The sequence below is a fragment of the Salvelinus namaycush genome, chromosome 5 (assembly GCF_016432855.1).
Source record: "Salvelinus namaycush isolate Seneca chromosome 5, SaNama_1.0, whole genome shotgun sequence".
NCBI lineage: Eukaryota > Metazoa > Chordata > Actinopteri > Salmoniformes > Salmonidae > Salvelinus > Salvelinus namaycush.
In genome coordinates, this window is record NC_052311.1 from 65,035,783 (window position 1) to 65,058,631 (window position 22,849).

Genomic DNA, 22,849 nt, shown 5'->3' on the forward strand with positions numbered 1-22,849 from the left:
TGTGTGCCTTTCCAAATCATGTCCAATCAATTGAATTTACCACAGGTTGACTCTAATCAAGTTGTAGAAACATCTCAAGGATGATCAATGGAAACAGGATGCACCTGAGATACATTTCGAGTCTCATAGAAAAGGGTTTGAATACTTATGTAAATAAGATATTTCTGTTTTTTATTTGTAATAAAAATAGCTAAAATGTCTAAAAACCTGTTTTCAATTTGTCATTATGGGGTATTGTGTGTAGATTGATGAGGATTTTTTTTTTTTTATCCATTTAAAAATAAAACTAACGTAACAAAATGTGGAGAAAGTCAAGGCATCTGAATACTTTCCGAATGCACTCCAGTTGTTAACTTTCTCTCAATCCCGTTATTCACATTAGCTAAACGCTGCTCTGTGTGTGTGTATTTGTCTGTGTGTGTATTTGTCTGTTGTGTTCCTGTATTTTCTATGAATCCTATTATGCTGTATTATATGTTTGGGGCAAATCCAACACAACACATCACTGAGCATCAGTCTTCATATTTTCAAGCATAGTGGTGGCTGCATCATGTTGTGGGTATACTTGTCATCGGCAAAGACTAGGGAGGGTTTTTTTAATATAAAGAACATGAATAGAGCTAAGCACAGGCAAAGTAAAAAGAGAACCTGTTTCAGTCTGCTTTCCAACAGATACTGGGAGACAAATCCCCCTTTCAGCAGGACAATAAACTAAACTGCAACTTACTAAGATGACATTGAATGTTACTAAGTGACCTAGTTACAGTTTTTACTTAAATCGTCTTGAAAATGTCTAGCAATGATCAACAATGAACTTGACAATGCTTGAAGAATTTAAAAAATAATAATGGGCAAATATTGTACAATCAAGGTTTGCTAAGCTCTTAGACTAATCCAGAAAGGCTCACAGATGTAATCGCTGCCAAAGGTGATTCAAACATGTATTGACTCAGTGGGTTGAATATACTTCTCTCTCTAATCAAAATATATCATTTTTCATTAATTAAAAAATACATGTTTCTGCCACTGAGACATTAGAGAGTATTTTGTGTAGAGATTGTTGACAAAAAAAATCAATTAAATCTATTTTAATCCCGCTTTGTAACACAACGAAATGTGGAAAAAGTCAAGGGGTGTGAAAACTTTCTGAAGGCCCTGTATGTCATTCACTGGTGGTGCCAATGTGTTGTTGAGCATAATACCATTCATAGCCTACACACATACAGAAACACACACACATTGTTGAAAGACACACACACACACACATCAGCATGTAACTAATGTGCATTAATTCAGTGCCTTATTGCAAACAGGGTGCATGTTTGGAATATTTTCATTCTGTACAGACTTCCTTTGTTTCATTCTGTCATTTAGATTAGTATTGTGGAGTAACTACAATGTTGTTGATCCATCCTCCGTTTTCTCCTATCACAGCCATTAAACTCTAACTGTATCATGACACAAGGTGAGACCCAGATGCAGACACAGGAAGCAGATGGTTGGAGTCTTACAATGTTTAATAATCCAAAAGGAGTAGGCAAGAGAATGGTCGTGGACAGGCAAAAGGTCAAAACCAGATCAGAGTCCAGGAGGTACAGAGTGGCAGACAGGCTCGTGGTCAAGGCAGGCAGAATGGTCAGGCAGGCGTGTACAGAGTCCAGAACAGGCAAGGGCCAAAACCGGGAGGACTGGAAAAAAGAGAATAGCAAAGGCAGGAGTACGGGAAAACCGCTGGTTGACTTGGAACATACAAGACGAACTGGCACAGAGAGACAGGAAACACAGGGATAAATACACTGGCACAGAGAGACAGGAAACACAGGGATTAATACACTGGCACAGAGAGACAGGAAACACAGGGATAAATACACTGGGGAAAACAAGCAACACCTGGAGGGGGTGGAGACAAGAACGAGGACAGGTGAAACTGATCAGGGTGTGACAAACTGTTTTAAAGTCACCATTGGCCTCACATGCTGACCAAACCGGACACATCGCGTGTGCGAGCGTCGCAAAATAATTTTAGAAATCCATGTTATTCAATTATTGTGCGCGCCAAAGAGCGTCTGCGACGCCAAGGGCTAAAATAGAAGTAATTCCTATTTCTGACGCAGATCGCGCTGAAAGTCCTGCCTCTCCCATCTCCTCATTGGTTTATAGAAGCAGGTACCAACGTGCCATCTCCTCATTGGTTATACCCACGTGGGTGATTGAAAGACAAACTTTGTTGCCGGTTGTCGTGGTAATACAATGAAGGTTTAGATGCGATCACCATATAAGTTCAAAGATGAAAAAGCCTAGATGGAGGAGAGATGACTAGAAACGATTTGGTTGGCCGTTTTATGTGTGGATTAATTGTCGGAGTAGAGGTCCTTGTGCATTTCAGGTAAAATAACAACTCAATGTTTATATCCCAGGACAAATTAGCTAGCAACAGCAAGCTAGCTAAATAGGACAAATTAACGTTAGCTAGCAAGTGCAAGCTAACTTGCTAAATTGCCATACATGTTTAATGCTTTTCGACCTGTCCCCAAATTAATGTCATTGGTTCAGAGTTTGTTTTGATATTTTAACCTGCGTGTCGTGATCGCGTTTGATGTGGGGGGGCAAAATACATTTATGCACGATGTGGCACGATGGCGCACGTGCGCAGCCGGTTTGGGTTCCGTGTCATGGGGAAATCCCTGAGCGGTTTCCTTCCTCTCTGGCAACTGAGGAAGGACGCCTGTATCTTTGTAGTGACTGATTGTATTTATACACCATCCGAAGTGTAATTAATAACTTCACCATGCTCAGAGGGATGCTCAATGTCTGCTTTTTTTTTTACCCATCAACTTTTGCAAAACCTCCATGGTCTTTGTGGTTGAATCTGTGTTTGAAATTCACTGCTCGACTGAGGGACCTTACAGATAATTGTATGTGTGGGGTACAGAGATGAGGTAGTCCTTCAAAAATAATGTTAATAAACACCATTATTCCACACAGAGTTATTCCATGCAACTTATTATGTGACTTGTTAAGCAAATGTTTATTCCTGAAGTTATTTAGGCTTGCCGTAACAAAGGGGTTGAATACTTATTGACTCAAGACATTTCAGCTTTGAATTTTTTATTAATTAGCAAAAATGTATAAAAACATAATTCCACATTATTGGGAATTGTGTGTAGATCAATGACACAAAATCTAAATTTAATCCATTTTAAATTCAGGCTGTAACACAACAAAATGTGGAAAAAGTCAAGCGGTGTGAATACTTTCTGAAGACACTGCAAAAAATCATCAGCACCCTGTGTGTGTGTGTGTGTGTGTGTGTGTGTGTGTGTGTGTGTGTGTGTGTGTGTGTGTGAACCAGAAGAACAGAATGTACAAATGTGTTTTGTTACAGATGTGCTTCTCACTCTCACTCTCCCTTTCCCTTATCCCTCTCTCCTCCCTCTCTCTTCCACTCTTCTCTTCCCTCCTCCCTCCCTCATGTGCATCTACGTCTGCCCCCTCTGTAGCCCCCACCTCCCCTCAGGTCTCATGTCCTTTACCTGAGGAGGTGACCGACACCTTCAGCATCGATGGATCTGCAGTCGCTGGAACAACCATCCGCTACACCTGTCTGTCTGGGTGAGAGAGGGAGGGAGAGAAAGGGAGGGAGAGAGAGAGAGGGAGGGAGGGAGGGTGAGAGAGGGAGGGAGAGAGAGAGAGAGAGAGGGAGGGAGGGAGGGTGAGAAAGGGAGGGAGAGAGAGAGAGGGGGGGTGAGAGAGGGAGGGGAGGAAGGGAGAGAGAGGGAGGGAGGGAGAGAGAGTGAGAGAGGGAGGGAGAGAGCAGGAGGGAGGGTGAGAGAGGGAGGGAGGGAGAGAGAGAGAGGGAGGGAGAGAGAGAGAGGGAGGGAGGGTGAGAGAGGGAGGGAGAGAGAGAGGGAGGGTGAGAGAGGGAGGGAGGGAGGGGAGGGAGGGAGAGAGAGGGAGGGAGGGAGAGGGAGAAGGTAGGGATGCAAGCTAGAGAGGTTTTTACTGACTCACATCTAATAATGTATCACATCTAATAATGTATCACATCCCAATGCATATGTCAGTTGGAATCATATATTGTATGCAAAATACACACTTTCTGAAACAGAGCCAACAGAGAGGTGAACATTTAACCCCTGCTACACCGCTTAGTGTATTACCAGTCAATTAGTCATATAACCACCCCCTCTCTCTCTGTCTCTCTCTTTCTCTCTCTCTCCCCCTCTCTTTCCCTCTCGTTCATTCTCTCCCCCCCAATTCTCTCCAGGGAGCGGGTGGGAAACAGTGAGAATCTCTGTAATATTGATCAGACCTGGCAGTACCCTCACCCAATCTGTCAAAGTATGTGTGTGTGTTTTATAATATATAGTGTTTGATAGAGAGAGAGAGAGAGAGAGAGAGAGAGAGAGAGAGAGAGAGAGAGAGAGAGAGAGAGAGAGCAAGCAGAGGGAGAGCATCAGAGCCATGGAATGTGATGGTTGGCGTGTGGGTGGATGGATTGGGCCTTTTGAGTGTGAGTGTGTGAATGTGTGGTTGTGTGTGTGTATTTTGCGGAGGAGGTTATTGTACTCTGCACTTGAAATCGTTCTACTTTGTGTGTGTGTGTCTTTTTATGTGAGAGAGACTGACATGTCGGTTGTTATGTTTCATAGTGCTTTACTGCCACCTTTTGGCCTAAACAGAGAATAACATCTCTTGCCAATTCATTCAGCAATGTTCTTGCATCCTGGTCTGATCCTAGGGACTCACAGGGTGTGCAGGCTTGAACAGGAAGAACATGTAAATGTGTATATACAGTGACCCTCTCTCTCCTGTTCCAGGGGTGTGGTGCCCGCCCCCCCAGGAGGTGAACCAGGGGTACCTGGTGGCGGTACAGAGGACTGAGTACGATGTGGGCGATGCCATCTATTACCTCTGTAAGAAGAACCACCTGCTGGATGGACCCAACCGGGTCACCTGCCAGCCCAACGGCACCTGGAGCGCAGTGCCCTACTGCAGAGGTGAGTCCTAACTGATACACCCAGGGCCCACTGTGTGTGTGTGTGTGTGTGAGAGAGACAGAGAGAGTGTAGATAGAATATTGACCTTTCTTCTTTATTTGTTCTTCATCCTATACTTCCTGCTCTTAGCGCGCTGTCCAATCCCAGCGGAGCGGAGCCGTGTTCTGATTGGTGGGCTGAAGCGTTGGCCCTATGATGTGACAGACTCGGTGGTTCCCCACGGGGAGAGTGTGACGTTCTACTGTAAACACTCCAGGAAGCAGTGCAGCTTCCCCTACACACAGACCTGTTTCGACGGCAGGCTCAACCCCCCCTTCTGCTACCTGGGTGAGTTGGGACCACAGAACTGGTGCCCTGTCTAACATGATCTATGGAAAACCCCTTGGTGCCTTACTAGTCCCTCTATGTGACTGTTCAGTGTGCAGGAGACCTCAGGGTTCAGTCAGAGACAGTATGTGCTTATATTGTCTTCATTTGATGTAACATGTCTATCACCTCCCTCCTTCTGTGTCCCAGAACCCACCTGGCTGCAGTACAAACTGTTCCCTCATCGGCTGGTGTCGGAGATCGAGGCCTGCTCTCTTGTAGACCTGGACTAATACCCCAACACTCCCATCTCTATCTCTTGTCCCCCTCTCTCTCAGCCTGTACCAATGATAGGCTCTACATGTCTTAATAATAGCTGTGTTAATGATAATACATGCATTAATACAGAAGTAAAACGTAGTCATAACTCATATAGTTCAAATGTTCACTTCATGTGTTGTTACCGTGTGACTCTGACTCCTCCCACTGCGGGATCTGACTGACCTGACGTGTTGTTTTGTTTTAACATAGTGTGTTCCTGCCCCAAGCTGGCCCTCAGGATACTCCTCCTCCTTATGTTGTTGACACACCAAGCCCTGAGGCTTGGAAGTTCTATTGATGTGACGGTTTTGAAATAAAAACAACGTTTTGCTGTGATGTGATGAATGTGATATTTCATGTAATTGAAATGAAATAGAGATGAACACTTGATTCTCACAACAATTAGGACACCCTGATATCTCTCTCTCGCTCCCACACGAGCACACACACACACACACACACGCACGCACGCACGCACACACACATATCCATCTTTTGTATTTTCTAAGGTTATATGTACTTGGATTAAATGGTGATCTGATCTGATCTCATACCATACACAGTAGCTGCCCACTGTTTACTCAACATGGGTTGAGTCTAGTCGGACACAGAATTGTCCTTGCTATCCGGTATCCTTGGGACGTCTCTACCCCCAAAAAAGTTTACATTTGGTTAAGGGTTAAGGTTATGGTATGGGTAGGGGTTAAAGTTAGGACGGCCCAAGGATCCCAGATAGCGTTAACCGACGCCGAATGCTGCGACACCATGAGCTCCTACCTCTCTATGCTCGCGCAGCAGGCTGCGCGCAGAATCTCCACTCCTAACTAGTCCGCCTCTCATTCATATTTGGTCCTCCGGAAGTATCCACAGCTCGGGTAAGCCAGTGTCTATGCAGCGAGTGACTTATGGGTGGAGTATGTAGTTTATTATCCAGTTTTAAATGTATGGACAGTATACCGGACGCATCCCACACCTGTTATATTGACAAGTGTATGTCCAGACAATTAAGTTAGTGAAATAAATTACAATATGCCGGTAAAGTTTCCTACATCGCTCTTTCTGCCAGCTGTCGGGCTGCGCTCCCTACAGAGCTCGAACCCTCGACTTGTAAAATGGCTGGTTGTGGGTCCATAGACAGCAAGGGCAGTTATTACGGCAAAAATATCAACATAATTTAGACAAATACCGCGGCGTAATTAAAAATAAGTGAGCCGAATATATTACATTAAATGCAGTTAGCAAACATTGTCCCAGGTTCGAGTGTCGTGTCCATTGATGCGCAGTACATCCACAGATATTAAACAGGGTTTGGCTATTCGGACCTCGGACTGCGCGCAATGGCGTCTCCCATGAACAGCGACACTTTTTATTCCAACATAAATACAGTACAAGGATGGATAAGGGTTCAAATGGAGGAAAAACAAATATGATGTCGACCCAAACCCGTTGCCAGATATTTAACGAATGTCTTATTTTGTATTAGACTATGGCAGACAAATGACATTCTGAAATCGAAAGAAAAATGGGCTTTACCCCGGATAGTATGATTTCGCTAACATCATGCTCTCTTGAACCCTCCACTGCAGACTGTCGCATTCATGCTATGTGGTATATTGACGACTTTGTTTAGAGCTCGGTAAGCAAATGATATAAAACCAGTGAAGTCCATAATAACAGTAAATGTAATGTAACATGTGCGTAATTTACGCATGTTGCGTTACATTTTTAAGATTGACAATCATAGCAATTAAGCATATCAGGTAATCACTGATTGTAGAGCATGAGACCACACGCTGTAGCCGTTAAAACAAATCTCGCCTCAAGTTATTGAGATAATAGCAGGAATTGGAACCGGTTTGAATGATGATAATGTTGTTGATGATGACGATCATTGATGATGATGGTGACAATGTAATGGTGATAATGACGAGGTGGAAGGTGGTGGTGGGGATGTTATGAAGGTGATGGGGATGATTTAACCTACAGTGCCTTCAGAAAGTATTCACACCCCTGGACTTTTTACACATTTTGTTGTTACAAAGTGCGATTAAAATGGTTTTAATTGTCAGTTCCCCCCCCCCCCCCCCCCCAACAATCTACACCAAATACTCTGTAATGTAAAAGTGTAAGAAATATTCAAATATGTTTTAAAATATTTTTTAAACAAAATTATGAAAAATAAAACACAAAAATATCTTGATTAAATAAGTATTCAACCCCCTGAGTCAATACATGTTAGAATCACATTTGGCAGTGATTACAGCTGTGAGTCTTTCTGGGTAAGTCTCTAAGAGCTTTCCACACCTGGATTGTGCAACATTTGTCCATTATTCTTTTCAAAATTCTTTAAACTCTGTCAAATTGGTTGTTGATCATTGCCGAAGAACCATTTTCAGAGCTTGCCATAGATTTTCAAGTATATTTAAGTCAAAACTGTAACTCGGACACTCAGGAACATTCACTGTCTTCTTGGTAAGCAACTCCAGTGTAGATTTGGCCTTGTGTCTTAGGTTATTGTCCTGCTGAAGGGTGAATTCAAATCCCAGTGTCTGGTGGAAAGCAGACTGAACCAGGTTTTCCTCTAGTATTTTGCCTGTGCTTAGTTCAATTCCGTAGCTTTTTTATCCTGGAGAAACTCCACAGTCCTTAACGATTACAAGCATACCCATAACATGATGCAGCCACCACTATGCTTGAAAATATGGAGAGTGGTACTCAGTAATGTGTGTTGTATTGGATTTGCCCCAATCATAACACTTTGTATCCAAGACAAAAAGTGAATTGCACATTTTTTGCAGTATTACCTTAGTGCCTTGTTGCAAACAGGATTCATGTTTTGGAATATTTGTATTCTGTACATTCTTCCTTCTTTCACTCTGTCAATTAGGTTAGTATTGTTGAGTAGCTACAATGTTGTTGATCCATCCTCAGTTTTCCCCTATCACAGCCATTCAACCCTGTAACTGTTTTAAAGTCACCATTGGCCTCATGGTGAAATCTCCGGCAACTGAGTTAGGAAGGACACCTGTATCTTTGTAGTGACTGGGTGTATTGATATACCATCCAAAGTGTAATTAATAACTTCACAATGCTCAAAGGGATTTTTTTGTACCCATTTACCAATAGATGCCCTTCTTTGCGAGGCATTAGAAAACTTCCCTGGTATTTGTGGTTGAATTTGTGTTTGAAATTTACTGCTCGACTGAGGGACCTTAGAGATAATTGGGGTACAGAGATGAGGTAGTCATTCATGTTAAAAACTATTATTGCACAGAGAGTGAGTCCATGCAATTTATTATGTGACCTGTTAAGCAATGTTTTACTCCTGGACTTATTTAGGCTTGCCATAACAAAGAGATTGAATACTTATTATACTTATTGACTAAAGACATTTCAGCTTTTCATTTTTAAGGAATTTGTAAAACTTTCAAAATACATAATTCCACTTGGACATTATGGGGTATTGTGTGGTAGGCCGGTGACAAAAATATCTAAATTTAACCCATTTTCAATTCAGGCTGTCAAACAACAAAATGCGGAACAGGTCAAAGGGTGTGAATACTTCCTGAAGGCCCTGTTTTTGTAGTAAAACAAGAATAGGAGTTTAAGAAATTCATAATAGCCTATTTAGTCTATGTGAATAGTTTGAGTCTAGGCATATTTCATTATGCACAATGAAAGAACAAGTAAGATATTCTAACAACATGATACGAATTTAATCAACTTCCTAATTTTGCTGCTCTGATACCCTGTGAAATAGCATAAAGACACCTGGGCACCTCAGGACATCTTCCTTATCAATGAAGCAAGTGATTGACAAGTTCTCTTATTATTTGATTGTAATAATTAATCTCTTGTTAAGATTATAAAATATTGAATCCCCATTTTACAGATTCAGGCATGTTCCAAAATGGATTCTCAACAGACAGGGGTTCTGACCAATGGTGGCTCAGATGACAGGAGTGTCGGCCAATCCTTGAAGAGATCGGGGACTGTGCCAGAGATCCATGAGGAGCCAGTGGACTCCTTGATCTTATCCTGCCCACCAGGTAACCTCCAATAATGCTCCCTTAAACAGGTGTACTCCAGTATAGGTTTCCAATCAAAACCTTTTTAGGCAAAACGAGGAGGGGCTGGGAGAGCGCCAGATGTGAGCGGGACACAGCCAGCATTACAGGAAGCAGTTGAACCCTGCAGGCTCAACCAACCAATCACAGTCTCCTGGTGTGTGCGATCAACCAATCAGAGTCAAATCAGACGTTCCTGGATTGTGCAACAGGCCAATCACAGACTCTGCAGCTCTCAGCTCTACCAAAGACGTGCCTCCCTCTGATTCTAAAGGGAGTAGGTTAGAAGCCAGAGCTGTTTGGTCTGGGACCAGTTGAAATGCCCTGACCTCCACTACTGTGACTGGTACGGGTCAGATGGAGGATGTGTGTGTTGAAGAGATAGAACACACTGAGGAGCCTCTCTACAGGATGGAGACAGAAGAGAGGGATGAGAGGAGAGATGGAGAGAGGGATGTTACACAAGACAGGAATGGTAGTCCCATTGTCCCTGAAACGCCTCTCATGGCCGACACAGCCAAGGCAGAGAGGGATGGAGGGATAAGGGGAGAGAAAGAAAGGAAAGATGGAGAGGATGAGAGAGTGATCCCTCTTTTCCTACCCCCTAGTCGATGTCATGGTGCAAAAGAGAGACCAGGAGAGGATAGAGGTGAGAGAGAGGAGGCAGGGAAAGGAGTTTGGGGGAGAAGAAAGGAAGAGGAGGGAGAAGTATTGGATCTGAGCTTCCCTAAAAAGAGAGAGATTAAGGAGAGGAGCCTTTGGCATGAGAGCTCACTGCTTATGGAGGTAGATGAGGTAGAGGGGGATGGAGATAGGGACATAGTAGAGGAAGATGATGGTGATGATGATGAAGAGGATTCTATATTGAGAATGGATGGAGCTGACATTTTGGGGGGACCTCTCTTGTCTCCCTTGTTCTTCTCTACCTCCGTTTTCACCTCCCTCTCTTCCATAGACTCTGAAAGTGAAGGTCTTCTCCTGATAGATGACCAGGGCATTCCATACACACTCACCCCCGAGGGGCACAAAGTGCCCCAAATGGACTCTTCCAGGCCAGACAACCCCCCCTCACGCCAGCCAAAGGTGCAGTCCAGCTCATTGGAGGTAGAGGATGACAGGTCGTCTCATATAACCACAGCAGGGGTCACTTACCTCAGCCAAAGTTTAGTAAAAACTCCACACACACACAAGGAAAACACATGTCCCGCTCCTGTTACGTCTATGAAACCTTCACAGAAGTCAGAACTTCTAAAAAATACAGAACACTCAAAGAACCCAGAACTCTCACAGAATGCGGAACCCCCTAAGGTTCTAGATTCAGGTGTGAAATCTGTTAGTGAGGCTAGTGCTGCTGTTTCCCAACCCTCTGGTTCTGCTGTACACCTCCAACCCCCTCAGCCTATCCAGATCCTGACTAACCCCTCCAACACCCCCATCCTCCTCTTCCCCTCCTCCACCCAGCTCTCCTCCATTCCCCTAACCAAGACTGATGCCAACCCAGGCCTCCTGGCCTTCTCTCTCCCCCTCTCCCTCACCCAGAACACTCCCAGTGCCTCCACCTCTATGTTCCTTCTCCTCTCCTCCTCCTCCACCTCTTCCTCCGGTCAGTCTTTCTCTACCTCCACCCCCATTGCTCTCATTGACCCCTCCACCGGTCAGCTCTCCCAAATCACTGCCTCCTCTTCATCCCCTCTTTCTCTCTCTCTCTCTTCTGGTCAGCTCGCCACATCAGTGTCATCCCTCCCTGCCAATCCCTCCCACCCAGTTATTAGATCGACACCCAACAACTCCCCTATCATCCTATCAAGAGAGAGTCCCATCGTTAACCCTCCCGCCCCCCTGACCTCCCCCTCTGTGGTCTCCTGCCCTACCTCCAAGCAGCCCAGTGCTGATGGCAGTTCTAAAGCAGTTCTACTCAGCTCACCTCCTCACAAACACACTGAACCAAACTGTTGTGACCCCAACACCGATCATCAGTCACTATCTACTGAAGAAACCCAAATGGAGTCTGTCCCAAATGGGTCATCTCCTACTAAAGCCCCTCCCCTTACACACCCGCAATCCCCTTCTCTGTCCTTTGACTTCAGTTTGGAGGCATCCGACCAATCAAAAGCCCCAGAGTCAAAGCACACCTCCCTCCCATGGGACGACCATCTCTACTTCTCCTCCGCCACCGCTCCTCCCTCCCCTCCCCTTGCCCCCATCTTCCCCTCCAGCGGACCCAGGAACCTGAACCCGCTGGACCCTCTGGACCCCCTGTCCCCAGCCTCCTCTCCCTCCTCTGGGCCACGAAGGGTACTCTACTGCCCTCTCTGCCCCAGGATCTTCTACTACCTGTCTGACCTGGAGCGTCACTCCATCACCCACTCTCAGAACAAACCCCATGTCTGCCTGCAGTGTGGCAAGGCCTTCAAACGCTCCAGCCATTTGCAGGTGAGCTCAGTTGTTCATAAATGTTTGACTTGTGGTGTGGTGATTTGGTGGGCTCATGATGACATATTGTTTTCAAATCAAATCAAATGTAATTTGTCACATGCACCGAATACAACAGGTGTAGGCCTTACAGTGAAATGCTTACTTACAAGGCCCTAACCAGTTAAAAAATACAATAAAAAAATTAACAAGAAATAAAACAAGAAATAAAAGTAACAAATAATTCAAGAGCAGCAGTAAAATAAGGGGGTACTGGTACAGAGGTAATTGAGGTAATATGTACATGTAGGTAGAGTTATTAAAGTGACTATGCATAGATAATAGCAGAGAGTAGCAGCAGTGTAAAAGCGGGGGGGAAATGCAAATAGTCTGGGTAGCCATTTGATTAGATGTTCAGGAGTCTTATGGCTTGGAGGTAGAAGCTGTTTAAAAGCCTCTTGGACCTAGACATGGTTCTACAGTACCACTTGCCATTTGGTAGCAGAGAGAACAGTCTATGACTAGGGTGGCTGGAGTCTTTGACAAATTTTAGGGCCTTCCTCTGATACTGCCCGGTATAGAGGTCCTGGATGGCAGGAAGCTTGGCCACAGTGATGTACTGGGCCGTACGCACTACCCTCTGTATTGCCTTGCGGTCGGAGGACGAGCAGTTGCCATACCAGGCAGTGATGCAACCAGTTAGGATGCTCTCGATGGTGCAGCTGTAGAACCTTTTGAGGATCTGAGGACCCCTGCCAAATCTTTTCAGTCTCCTGAGGGGGAATAGGCATTGTCGTGCCCTCTTCACAACTGTCATGGTCTTTGTACCATGATAGTTTGTTGGTGATGTGGAGACCAAGGAACTTGATGCTCTCAACCTGCTCCTATACAGCCCGTCGATGAGAATGGGGGCGTGTTCGGTCCTCCTTTTCCTGTAGTCCACAATCATCTCCTTTGACTTTATCACGTTGAGGGAGAGGTTGTTGTCCTGGCACCACACGGCCAGGTCTCTGACCTCCTCCCTATAGGCTGTCTCGTCGTTGTTGGTGATCAGGCCTACCACTGTTGTGTCATCGGCAAACTTAATGATGGTGTTGGAGTCGTGCCTGGCCATGCAGTCATGAGTGAACAGGGAGTACAGGAGGGGAGTGAGCACGTAGCCCTGAGGGGCCCCTGTGTTAATGATCAGCATTGCGGCTGTGTTGTTACCTACTCTTACCACCTGGGGGCGGCCCGTCAGGAAGTCCAGGATCCAGTTGCAGAGGGAGGTGTTTAGTCCCAGGGTCCTTAGCTTAGTGATGAGCTTTGAGGGCACTATGGTGTTGAACGCTGAGCTGTAGTCAATGAATAGCATTCTCACATAGGTGTTCTTTTTGTCCAGTTGGGAAAGGGCAGTGTGGAGTGCAATAGAGATTGCATCATCTGTGGATCTGTTATGGTGGTATGCAAATTGGAGTGGGTCTATGGTTTCTGGGATAATGGTGTTGATGTGAGCCATGACCAGCCTTTCAAAGCACTTCATAGCTACAGACGTGAGTGCTACGGGTTGGTAGTCATTTAGGCAGGTTATCTGTTTTGATTGTGTTTGAAGTGGAACTAGGTCCTTGTGTCAGATTTCATCTTGTTATGACTGCTATGTAATAAGTAGATATAAACATATCATAATATATGAACATGAATGTATATTATTATCTAACAAACGTGACCTTCGTCCTTTGACCCTGAACAGAGACACAAGCACATTCACACGGGCGAGAGGAACTTTGTGTGCCCCATCTGCTCCAAGCGTTTCAGGGAGGCGGGCGAGCTGCAGCGCCATCAGAGGGTACACACAGGAGAGAAGCCCTACCAGTGCCCGCTGTGCCACACACGCTTCGCCGAGCGCAACACCCTGCGTCGACACACCAGACGCAAACACCCTTACCACCAGGCAGCTATGGCGATGCTGTCCGAGAGAGGAGCAGGGGGAGGAGGAAGAGAAGGAGGGGATGAAGATGAGGGCACAGAAGAGTGGTATAGTTCCACTGTGTCCAACTTGGACAACTCTGACTCTGAACCAGATTCTGAGGTAATTTCCTGAGGCTGATCCTCTTGAATAAATGAAAGGAGAAGAGGAGGAGGAGAAGGAGGAGAAGGAGGAGGAGGAGGAGGAGGTGGAGGAGGAGAAGGAGAAGGAGAAGGAGAAGGAGAAGAGGAGGAGGAGGAGGAGGAGGAGGAGGAGGAGGAGGAGAGCAAAGATGGTGTAGCTTCACTGTGTTCGACTTGGACAACTCTTGACACTGAAAGGGATTGAAAATTACTTTTGAATGAAAAGTACCTGAACGGTACTTTCCAATGAGAACATTGGTTATATTTATTTATTAATTACACTTGAATGTATTTTATTTCAATTTCTTTACAGGGTCCGAAAATTATGACTGATCTCATAAACCATTTCCCATCAAGTATTCCTTCGATTTTCGTCATTTCCACAACTATAGGGCGGGAAATGTTAATGGACATTCTAAAAAGATCACCCTTTGACATCCTGCTATAACAATTCATTTGCACTACCAAAGTATAAACAATTATGTTGTAAAAAGCGCTGTCACAATGTTTTATTGTAAAATTGTTCTTTATTACTATTTTTTTTCTTCTCTTGTGGGAGCTGTAATTATTATTGAGTGAGATTATTTAACTTTCTTACTATTAAAGACACTGTCGTTTGCACTTTTGAAAAGTGGATTTTGTGTTCAAATTTGAGAACAATAGCCTCCAATTTGTCCTTTTTACATGGTTTTTACATTGTGATTTCTGCTGCTTATGCCTTCAAAACAAGGTGCACTAATTTGTTAAATGCATAGAACAGAATTCTGACCAATGTTTTGTTGTTGCTGATTGCACCACTGATGCAATTGAAGCTTATGATAAATGCTAATCATGTTAACTTATTTCAGTTCAACCTCCCTGTGTGTGTACAGGGCCTTCAGAAAGTGTTCATACACCATGAGTTATTCCACATGTTGTTGTGTTACAGCCTGAATTAAACATGGATTTAACAGATTCTTTTCTCCTACACACAATACCCCATAATGACAAAGTGAAAACATGTTTTGAGAAATGTTTGCAAATGTATTGAAAATGAAAAACATAAATATCTAATTTACGTAAGTATTCACACACCTGAGTCAATACATGTTGGAATCACCTTTAGCAGTGATTACAGCTGTGAGTCTTTCTGGGTCTCTAAGAGCTTTGCTCACCTGGATTCTACAACATTTGCACATAATTATTTTTACAATTCTTTAAGCTCTGTCAAGTTGGTTGTTGGTCATTACTAGATAGACATTTTCAACTCTTTCCATTGATTTTTCAATTTTCAAGACGATTTAAGTCAAAACTGTAACTAGGCTTCTCAGGAACATTCAATGTTGTCTTGGTAAGCAACTCCAGTGTATGAAAGGTGAATTTGTCTCCCAGTATCTGTTGGAAAGCAGAATGAACCAGGGTTTCCTCTAGGGTTTTGCCTGTGCTTAACTTTATGTCCTGAATAAAAAAAGTGTTATGTTTGGGGCAAATCAAACACAGTACATCAGAGTACCACTCTTCATATTTTTAAGCATGGTGGTGGCTGCAACATGGTATGGGTATGCTTGTCATCGGCAAAGGCTAGGGAGTTTTTTAGGATAAAAATGAACGGAATAGAGTTAATTTCTTTGCCACATTTTTTAAAATGTTACTTTAGTGCCTTATTGCAAACAGGATGCATCTCTGGAATATTTTTATTCTTTACAGGCTTCCTTTTTTTCATGCTGTCATTTAGACAACCTGGTCTCAGAGCATTTCGTATAATTCTGTAGGTAAATTCGCAACGCTCCATTTAGTATCATATGTTACTGTGTATTGTGGATGTCCATCATCCATTTTGTTTGATATGTTACGAATTAAAATTTGTATAATATGTTATGAATTTCCAATACGTACAATATGTTACTAATTTTAATTTGTTGTGGCTAATGTTAGCTAGGTGGCTAATGCTAACGTTAGCTAGCTGGTGATGAGATTCAAACACGAAACGTTTGGGTTGCTAGACGTTCGCGTTGTATGCCTACCCATCCACCATGACCAACCACCCTCTTTTTGGTTTTGCCTTCAGTAATCTTCTGTCTTATGTAACCATACCAAACGTAACATATTATACTAATTTGAGTATCCCGGATTTACGTTTACTATGTTACGTCTAGTCTATGAGACCACTCTGAGTAACTATAAGGTTATTGAGCCATCCTCAGTTTTCTCCTATCACAGACATTAAACTCTGTAACTGTTTTAAAGTCACCATTGGCCTCATGGGGAAATCCCTGAGCGGTTTCCTTCCTCTCAGGAAAATGAGTTAGGAAGGATGCATGTATCCTTGTAGTGACTGGGTGTATTAATACACCATCCAAATTGTAATTAATAACTACACCAGGCTCAAAGGTATAGTCAATGTCTGCTTTTTTTTTTACCCAGCCCTTTGCGAGGCATTGGAAAACTCCCATGGTCTTTTGTGGTTGAATCTGTGTTTGAAATTCACTGCTCGTCTCAGGGACCTTACAGAGATGAGGTAGCCCTTCAAAAATCATTTTAAACACTATTATTGCACATAGAGTAAGTCCATTCAACTTATTATGTGACTATGCTAAGCAAATTTGTAACTCCTGAACTTATTTAGGCTTGCCTTAACAAAGGGGTTGAATACTTATTGACTCAAGACATTTCAGCTTTTAATATTTTATTACTTAAATATTTTGGGGAAAAACACAATTCCACTTTGACATTATTAGGCCAGTGACACAAAATCAAAATGTAATCGATTTTAAATTCAGGCTGTAACACAACAAAATGTGGAAAAAGTGAAAGGATGTGAATACTTCCTGAATGCACTGTACCTACATTGTACATTACAAGATTTGTACATGGTGTTCCTGGCATCCTTCTGGCCTTCAGGACCATCCATCAAATCCTGTCAGATCAGTAGTCATGGAGAAATGGAAACAAAGGCACAAAGTGAATCAAGTTAAATACAAGTTTAATACTTGATGAACTTTATTTATTTTGGGCCAAGTGTCGCTCTATTAAGATAATGCATTTTATTTTTTAAATCACGTTGACATCATTCACAGTGAAATCCATTCAGGTCTTTCTGTCCTGGTCTCTGTGGTAGCTGATATATGTGCTAGGTTTGTGACCTGTGCAGTTGGGATGTTTCTAGGGGCTAATTGGGTTTGTAAGGCAGGCTTCAGTTTTTTTCTCCTCCTTCCCACAATTTTCTGTTCCATTAATCCTTCTTTAGGCTAATAGAACCTCGCTGACGATACATCATTAAATGGTGTATCTCCTAAATGACCTGACTGAATCTGTACTCTGCATCATCAGGGTAAAGTTCATTATTACTGACTAGGACAAAACTATTACTGCTGAACAGGACCATAACATTAATAATGACCAGAACCATACCATTACTACTGACCAGAACCATACCATTACTACTGACCAGGACCATACCATTACTACTAACCAGGACCATACCATTATTACTGACCAGGACCATACCATTACTACTGGCCAGGACCATACCATTACTACTGGCAAGGACCATACCATTACTACTGACCAGGACCATACCATTACTACTGGCCAGGACCATACCATTACTACTGGCCAGGACCATACCAGTACTACTGGCCAGGACCATACCATTACTACTGACCAGGACCATACCATTACTGCTGACCAGGACCATACCATTACTACTGGCCAGGACCATACCATTACCACTGGCCAGGACCATACCGTTACTACTGGCCAGGACCATACCATTACTACTGACCAGGACCATACCATTACTACTGACCAGGACCATACCATTACTGCTGACCAGGACCATACCATTACTACTGACCAGGACCATACCATTACTACTGACCAGGACCATACCATTACTACTGGCCAGGACCATACCATTACTACTGACCAGGACCATACCATTACTACTGACCCGGTCCATACCATTACTACTGACCAGGACTATACCATTACTGCTGACCAGGACCATACCATTAATGCTGACCCAGACCATATCGATACTGCTGACCCGGACCATACCATTACTTCTGATTAGGACCATACCATTACTACTGACCAGCACTATACCATTACTGCTGACCAGGAATATACCATTACTGCTGACCAGGACCATACCATTACTACTGACTAGGAGCATACAATTTCTATTGACTTGGACCATACCATTATTTCTGACCAGGACCATACCATTTCTATTGACCTCGACCATACCATTACTGCTGACCAGACATACCACAGTGTTCCTGGATATCAGATGACAGTCTGACAGGCTCTGAATGTATAATGCATTGCTCTGTAGCAAGGGCTAGCAATCTCAATCCTGGAGGGCTGCAGTTTGCAGGATTTTGTTTCAGCACAGCACTAACATTTAAATTAGAGCTTGGCCGGAACAAAAACCTTCACACAAGGCGGCCTTCATCTCTAGGCTGATCTCACTGATCTCCCTAACACTCCTGTGCAGAAGGAAGGGAGAGAGAGGAGAGGAGAGGCCAGAGTCCTGTATGTGCATATGGAACCTACCATATGAATGCCCTTGGTAACAAGTTCCAGTGCTAGCTACTGGTTCATTATTAATACCAATACTGTATTACTGCTAGATTATTACACTACAGCACTGTTCTCCAATACTGTGTTACTCTAGATTATTACACTACAGCACTGTTCTCCAATACTGTGTTACTGCTAGATTATTACACTACAGCACTGTTCTCCAATACTGTGTTACTGTTAGATTATTACACTACAGTGCTGTTCTCCAATACTGTGTTACTGTTAGATTATTACACTACAGCACTGTTCTCCAATACTGTGTTACTCTAGATTATTACACTACAGCACTGTTCTCCAATACTGTGTTACTGTTAGATTATTACACTACAGCACTGTTCTCCAATACTGTGTTACTGTTAGATTATTACACTACAGCACTGTTCTCCAATACTGTGTTACTCTAGATTATTACACTACAGCCCTGTTCTCCAATACTGTGTTACTCTAGATTATTACACTACAGCACTGTTTTCCAATACTGTGTTACTCTAGATTATTACACTACAGCACTGTTTTCCAATACTGTGTTACTCTAGATTATTACACTACAGCACTGTTCTCCAATACTGTGTTACTCTAGATTATTACACTACAGCACTGTTTTCCAATACTGTGTTACTCTAGATTATTACACTACAGCACTGTTCTCCAATACTGTGTTACTCTAGATTATTACACTACAGCACTGTTCTCCAATACTGTGTTACTCTAGATTATTACACTACAGCGCTGTTCTCCAATACTGTGTTACTGTTAGATTATTACACTACAGCACTGTTCTCCAATACTGTGTTACTGTTAGATTATTACACTACAGCACTGTTCTCCAATACTGTGTTACTACTAGATTATTACACTACAGCACTGTTCTCCAATACTGTGTTACTGCTAGATTATTACACTACAGCACTGTTCTCCAATACTGTATTACTCTAGATTATTACACTACAGCACTGTTCTCCAATACTGTATTACTGCTAGATTATTACACTACAGCACTGTTCTCCAATACTGTGTTACTGCTAGATTATTACACTACAGCACTGTTCTCCAATACTGTGTTACTCTAGATTATTACACTACAGCACTGTTCTCCACTACTGTGTTACTCTAGATTATTACACTACAGAACTGTTCTCCAATACTGTGTTACTGTTAGATTATTACACTACAGCACTGTTCTCCACTACTGTGTTACTCTAGATTATTACACTACAGCACTGTTCTCCAATACTGTGTTACTGCTAGATTATTACACTACAGAACTGTTCTCCAATACTGTGTTACTCTAGATTATTACACTACAGCGCTGTTCTCCAATACTGTATTACTGCTAGATTATTACACTACAGCACTGTTCTCCAATACTGTGTTACTGCTAGATTATTACACTACAGAACTGTTCTCCAATACTGTGTTACTGTTAGATTATTACACTACAGCACTGTTCTCCAATACTGTTTTACTCTAGATTATTACACTACAGCCCTGTTCTCCAATACTGTTTTACTCTAGATTATTACACTACAGCCCTGTTCTCCAATACTGTGTTACTCTAGATTATTACACTACAGCGCTGTTCTCCAATACTGTGTTACTGTTAGATTATTACACTACAGCACTGTTCTCCAATACTGTGTTACTGTTAGATTATTACACTACAGCACTGTTCTCCAATACTGTGTTACTACTAGATTATTACACTACAGCACTGTTCTCCAATACTGTGTTACTGCTAGATTATTACACTACAGCACTGTTCTCCAATACTGTATTACTCTAGATTATTACACTACAGCACTGTTCTCCAATACTGTATTACTGCTAGATTATTACACTACAGCACTGTTCTCCAATACTGTGTTACTGCTAGATTATTACACTACAGCACTGTTCTCCAATACTGTGTTACTCTAGATTATTACACTACAGCACTGTTCTCCACTACTGTGTTACTCTAGATTATTACACTACAGAACTGTTCTCCAATACTGTGTTACTGTTAGATTATTACACTACAGCACTGTTCTCCACTACTGTGTTACTCTAGATTATTACACTACAGCACTGTTCTCCAATACTGTGTTACTGCTAGATTATTACACTACAGAACTGTTCTCCAATACTGTGTTACTCTAGATTATTACACTACAGCGCTGTTCTCCAATACTGTATTACTGCTAGATTATTACACTACAGCACTGTTCTCCAATACTGTGTTACTGCTAGATTATTACACTACAGAACTGTTCTCCAATACTGTGTTACTGTTAGATTATTACACTACAGCACTGTTCTCCAATACTGTTTTACTCTAGATTATTACACTACAGCCCTGTTCTCCAATACTGTATTACTGTTAGATTATTACACTACAGCACTGTTCTCCAATACTGTTTTACTCTAGATTATTACACTACAGCACTGTTCTCCAATACTGTATTACTCTAGATTATTACACTACAGCACTGTTCTCCAATACTGTGTTACTGTTAGATTATTACATTACAGCACTGTTCTCCAATACTGTGTTACTCTAGATTATTACACTACAGCACTGTTCTCCAATACTGTGTTACTGCTAGATTATTACACTACAGCACTGTTCTCCAATACTGTGTTACTCTAGATTATTACACTACAGCACTGTTCTCCAATACTGTGTTACTCTAGATTATTACACTACAGCACTGTTCTCCAATACTGTGTTACTCTAGATTATTACACTACAGCACTGTTCTCCAATACTGTGTTACTGTTAGATTATTACACTACAGCACTGTTCTCCAATACTGTGTTACTCTAGATTATTACACTACAGCACTGTTCTCCAATACTGTGTTACTGCTAGATTATTACACTACAGCACTGTTCTCCAATACTGTGTTACTCTAGATTATTACACTACAGCACTGTTCTCCAATACTGTGTTACTCTAGATTATTACACTACCGCACTGTTCTCCAATACTGTGTTACTCTAGATTATTACACTACCGCACTGTTCTCCAATACTGTATTACTGCTAGATTATTACACTACAGCACTGTTCTCCAATACTGTATTACTGCTAGATTATTACACTACAGCACTGTTCTCCAATACTGTTAGATTATTACACTACAGCACTGTTCTCCAATACTGTGTTACTGCTAGATTATTACACTACAGCGCTGTTCTCCAATACTGTATTACTCTAGATTATTACACTACAGCACTGTTCTCCAATACTGTGTTACTCTAGATTATTACACTACAGCGCTGTTCTCCAATACGGTGTTACTCTAGATTATTACACTACAGCACTGTTCTCCAATACTGTGTTACTCTAGATTATTACACTACAGCACTGTTCTCCAATACTTTGTTACTGCTAGATTATTACACTACAGCACTGTTCTCCAATACTGTGTTACTCTAGATTATTACACTACAGCACTGTTCTCCAATACTGTGTTACTGCTAGATTATTACACTACAGCGCTGTTCTCCAATACTGTGTTACTCTAGATTATTACACTACAGCACTGTTCTCCAATACTGTGTTACTGCTAGATTATTGCACTACAGCGCTGTTCTCCAATACTGTATTACTCTAGATTATTACACTACAGCACTGTTCTCCAATACTGTATTACTGCTAGATTATTACACTACAGCACTGTTCTCCAATACTGTATTACTCTAGATTATTACACTACAGCACTGTTCTCCAATACTGTGTTACTCTAGATTATTACACTACAGCACTGTTCTCCAATACTGTGTTACTGCTAGATTATTACACTACAGCACTGTTCTCCAATACTGTGTTACTCTAGATTATTACACTACAGCACTGTTCTACCAATACTGTGTTACTCTAGATTATTACACTACAGCACTGTTCTCCAATACTGTGTTACTCTAGATTATTACACTACAGCACTGTTCTCCAATACTGTGTTACTCTAGATTATTACACTACAGCACTGTACTCCAATACTGTGTTACTCTAGATTATTACACTACAGCACTGTTCTCCAATACTGTGTTACTCTAGATTATTACACTACAGCCTGTTCTCCAATACTGTGTTACTGTTAGA

At 42.4% G+C, this 22,849-nt stretch overlaps 2 protein-coding genes across 4 annotated transcripts in view; both read left to right on the plus strand.

Moving 5' to 3' along the window:
* The window catches only part of LOC120048743 (beta-2-glycoprotein 1-like), a 22,630-nt gene extending 16,662 nt beyond the window's left edge, over window positions 1-5,968 (plus strand). For both annotated transcript variants that reach the window (XM_038994930.1, XM_038994929.1), the window contains exons 4-8: window positions 3,501-3,612; window positions 4,268-4,341; window positions 4,821-5,000; window positions 5,130-5,327; window positions 5,517-5,968. In XM_038994930.1, coding sequence (XP_038850858.1) covers window positions 3,501-3,612; window positions 4,268-4,341; window positions 4,821-5,000; window positions 5,130-5,327; window positions 5,517-5,599 — 647 coding nt within the window. In that variant the 3' untranslated portion in view covers window positions 5,600-5,968. The remainder of the gene's footprint in view (window positions 1-3,500; window positions 3,613-4,267; window positions 4,342-4,820; window positions 5,001-5,129; window positions 5,328-5,516) is intronic.
* Window positions 5,969-6,772: 804 nt separating this feature from the next.
* On the plus strand, window positions 6,773-15,111 carry LOC120048744 (C2H2 finger domain transcription factor crzA-like). 2 transcript variants are annotated; one of them, XM_038994931.1, is made up of 4 exons: window positions 6,773-7,263; window positions 9,520-12,127; window positions 13,836-14,174; window positions 14,508-15,111. In XM_038994931.1, exons 2-4 carry the CDS (start codon window positions 10,052-10,054, stop codon window positions 14,640-14,642), a joined length of 2,550 nt encoding a protein of 849 aa, XP_038850859.1. In that variant the 5' UTR covers window positions 6,773-7,263; window positions 9,520-10,051; the 3' UTR covers window positions 14,643-15,111. The 2 variants fall into 2 exon arrangements, with proteins under 2 accessions (XP_038850859.1, XP_038850860.1); XM_038994932.1 differs by lacking the exon at window positions 14,508-15,111 and having other exon boundaries at window positions 13,836-14,230.
* The last annotated feature ends 7,738 nt before the right edge of the window (window positions 15,112-22,849 follow it).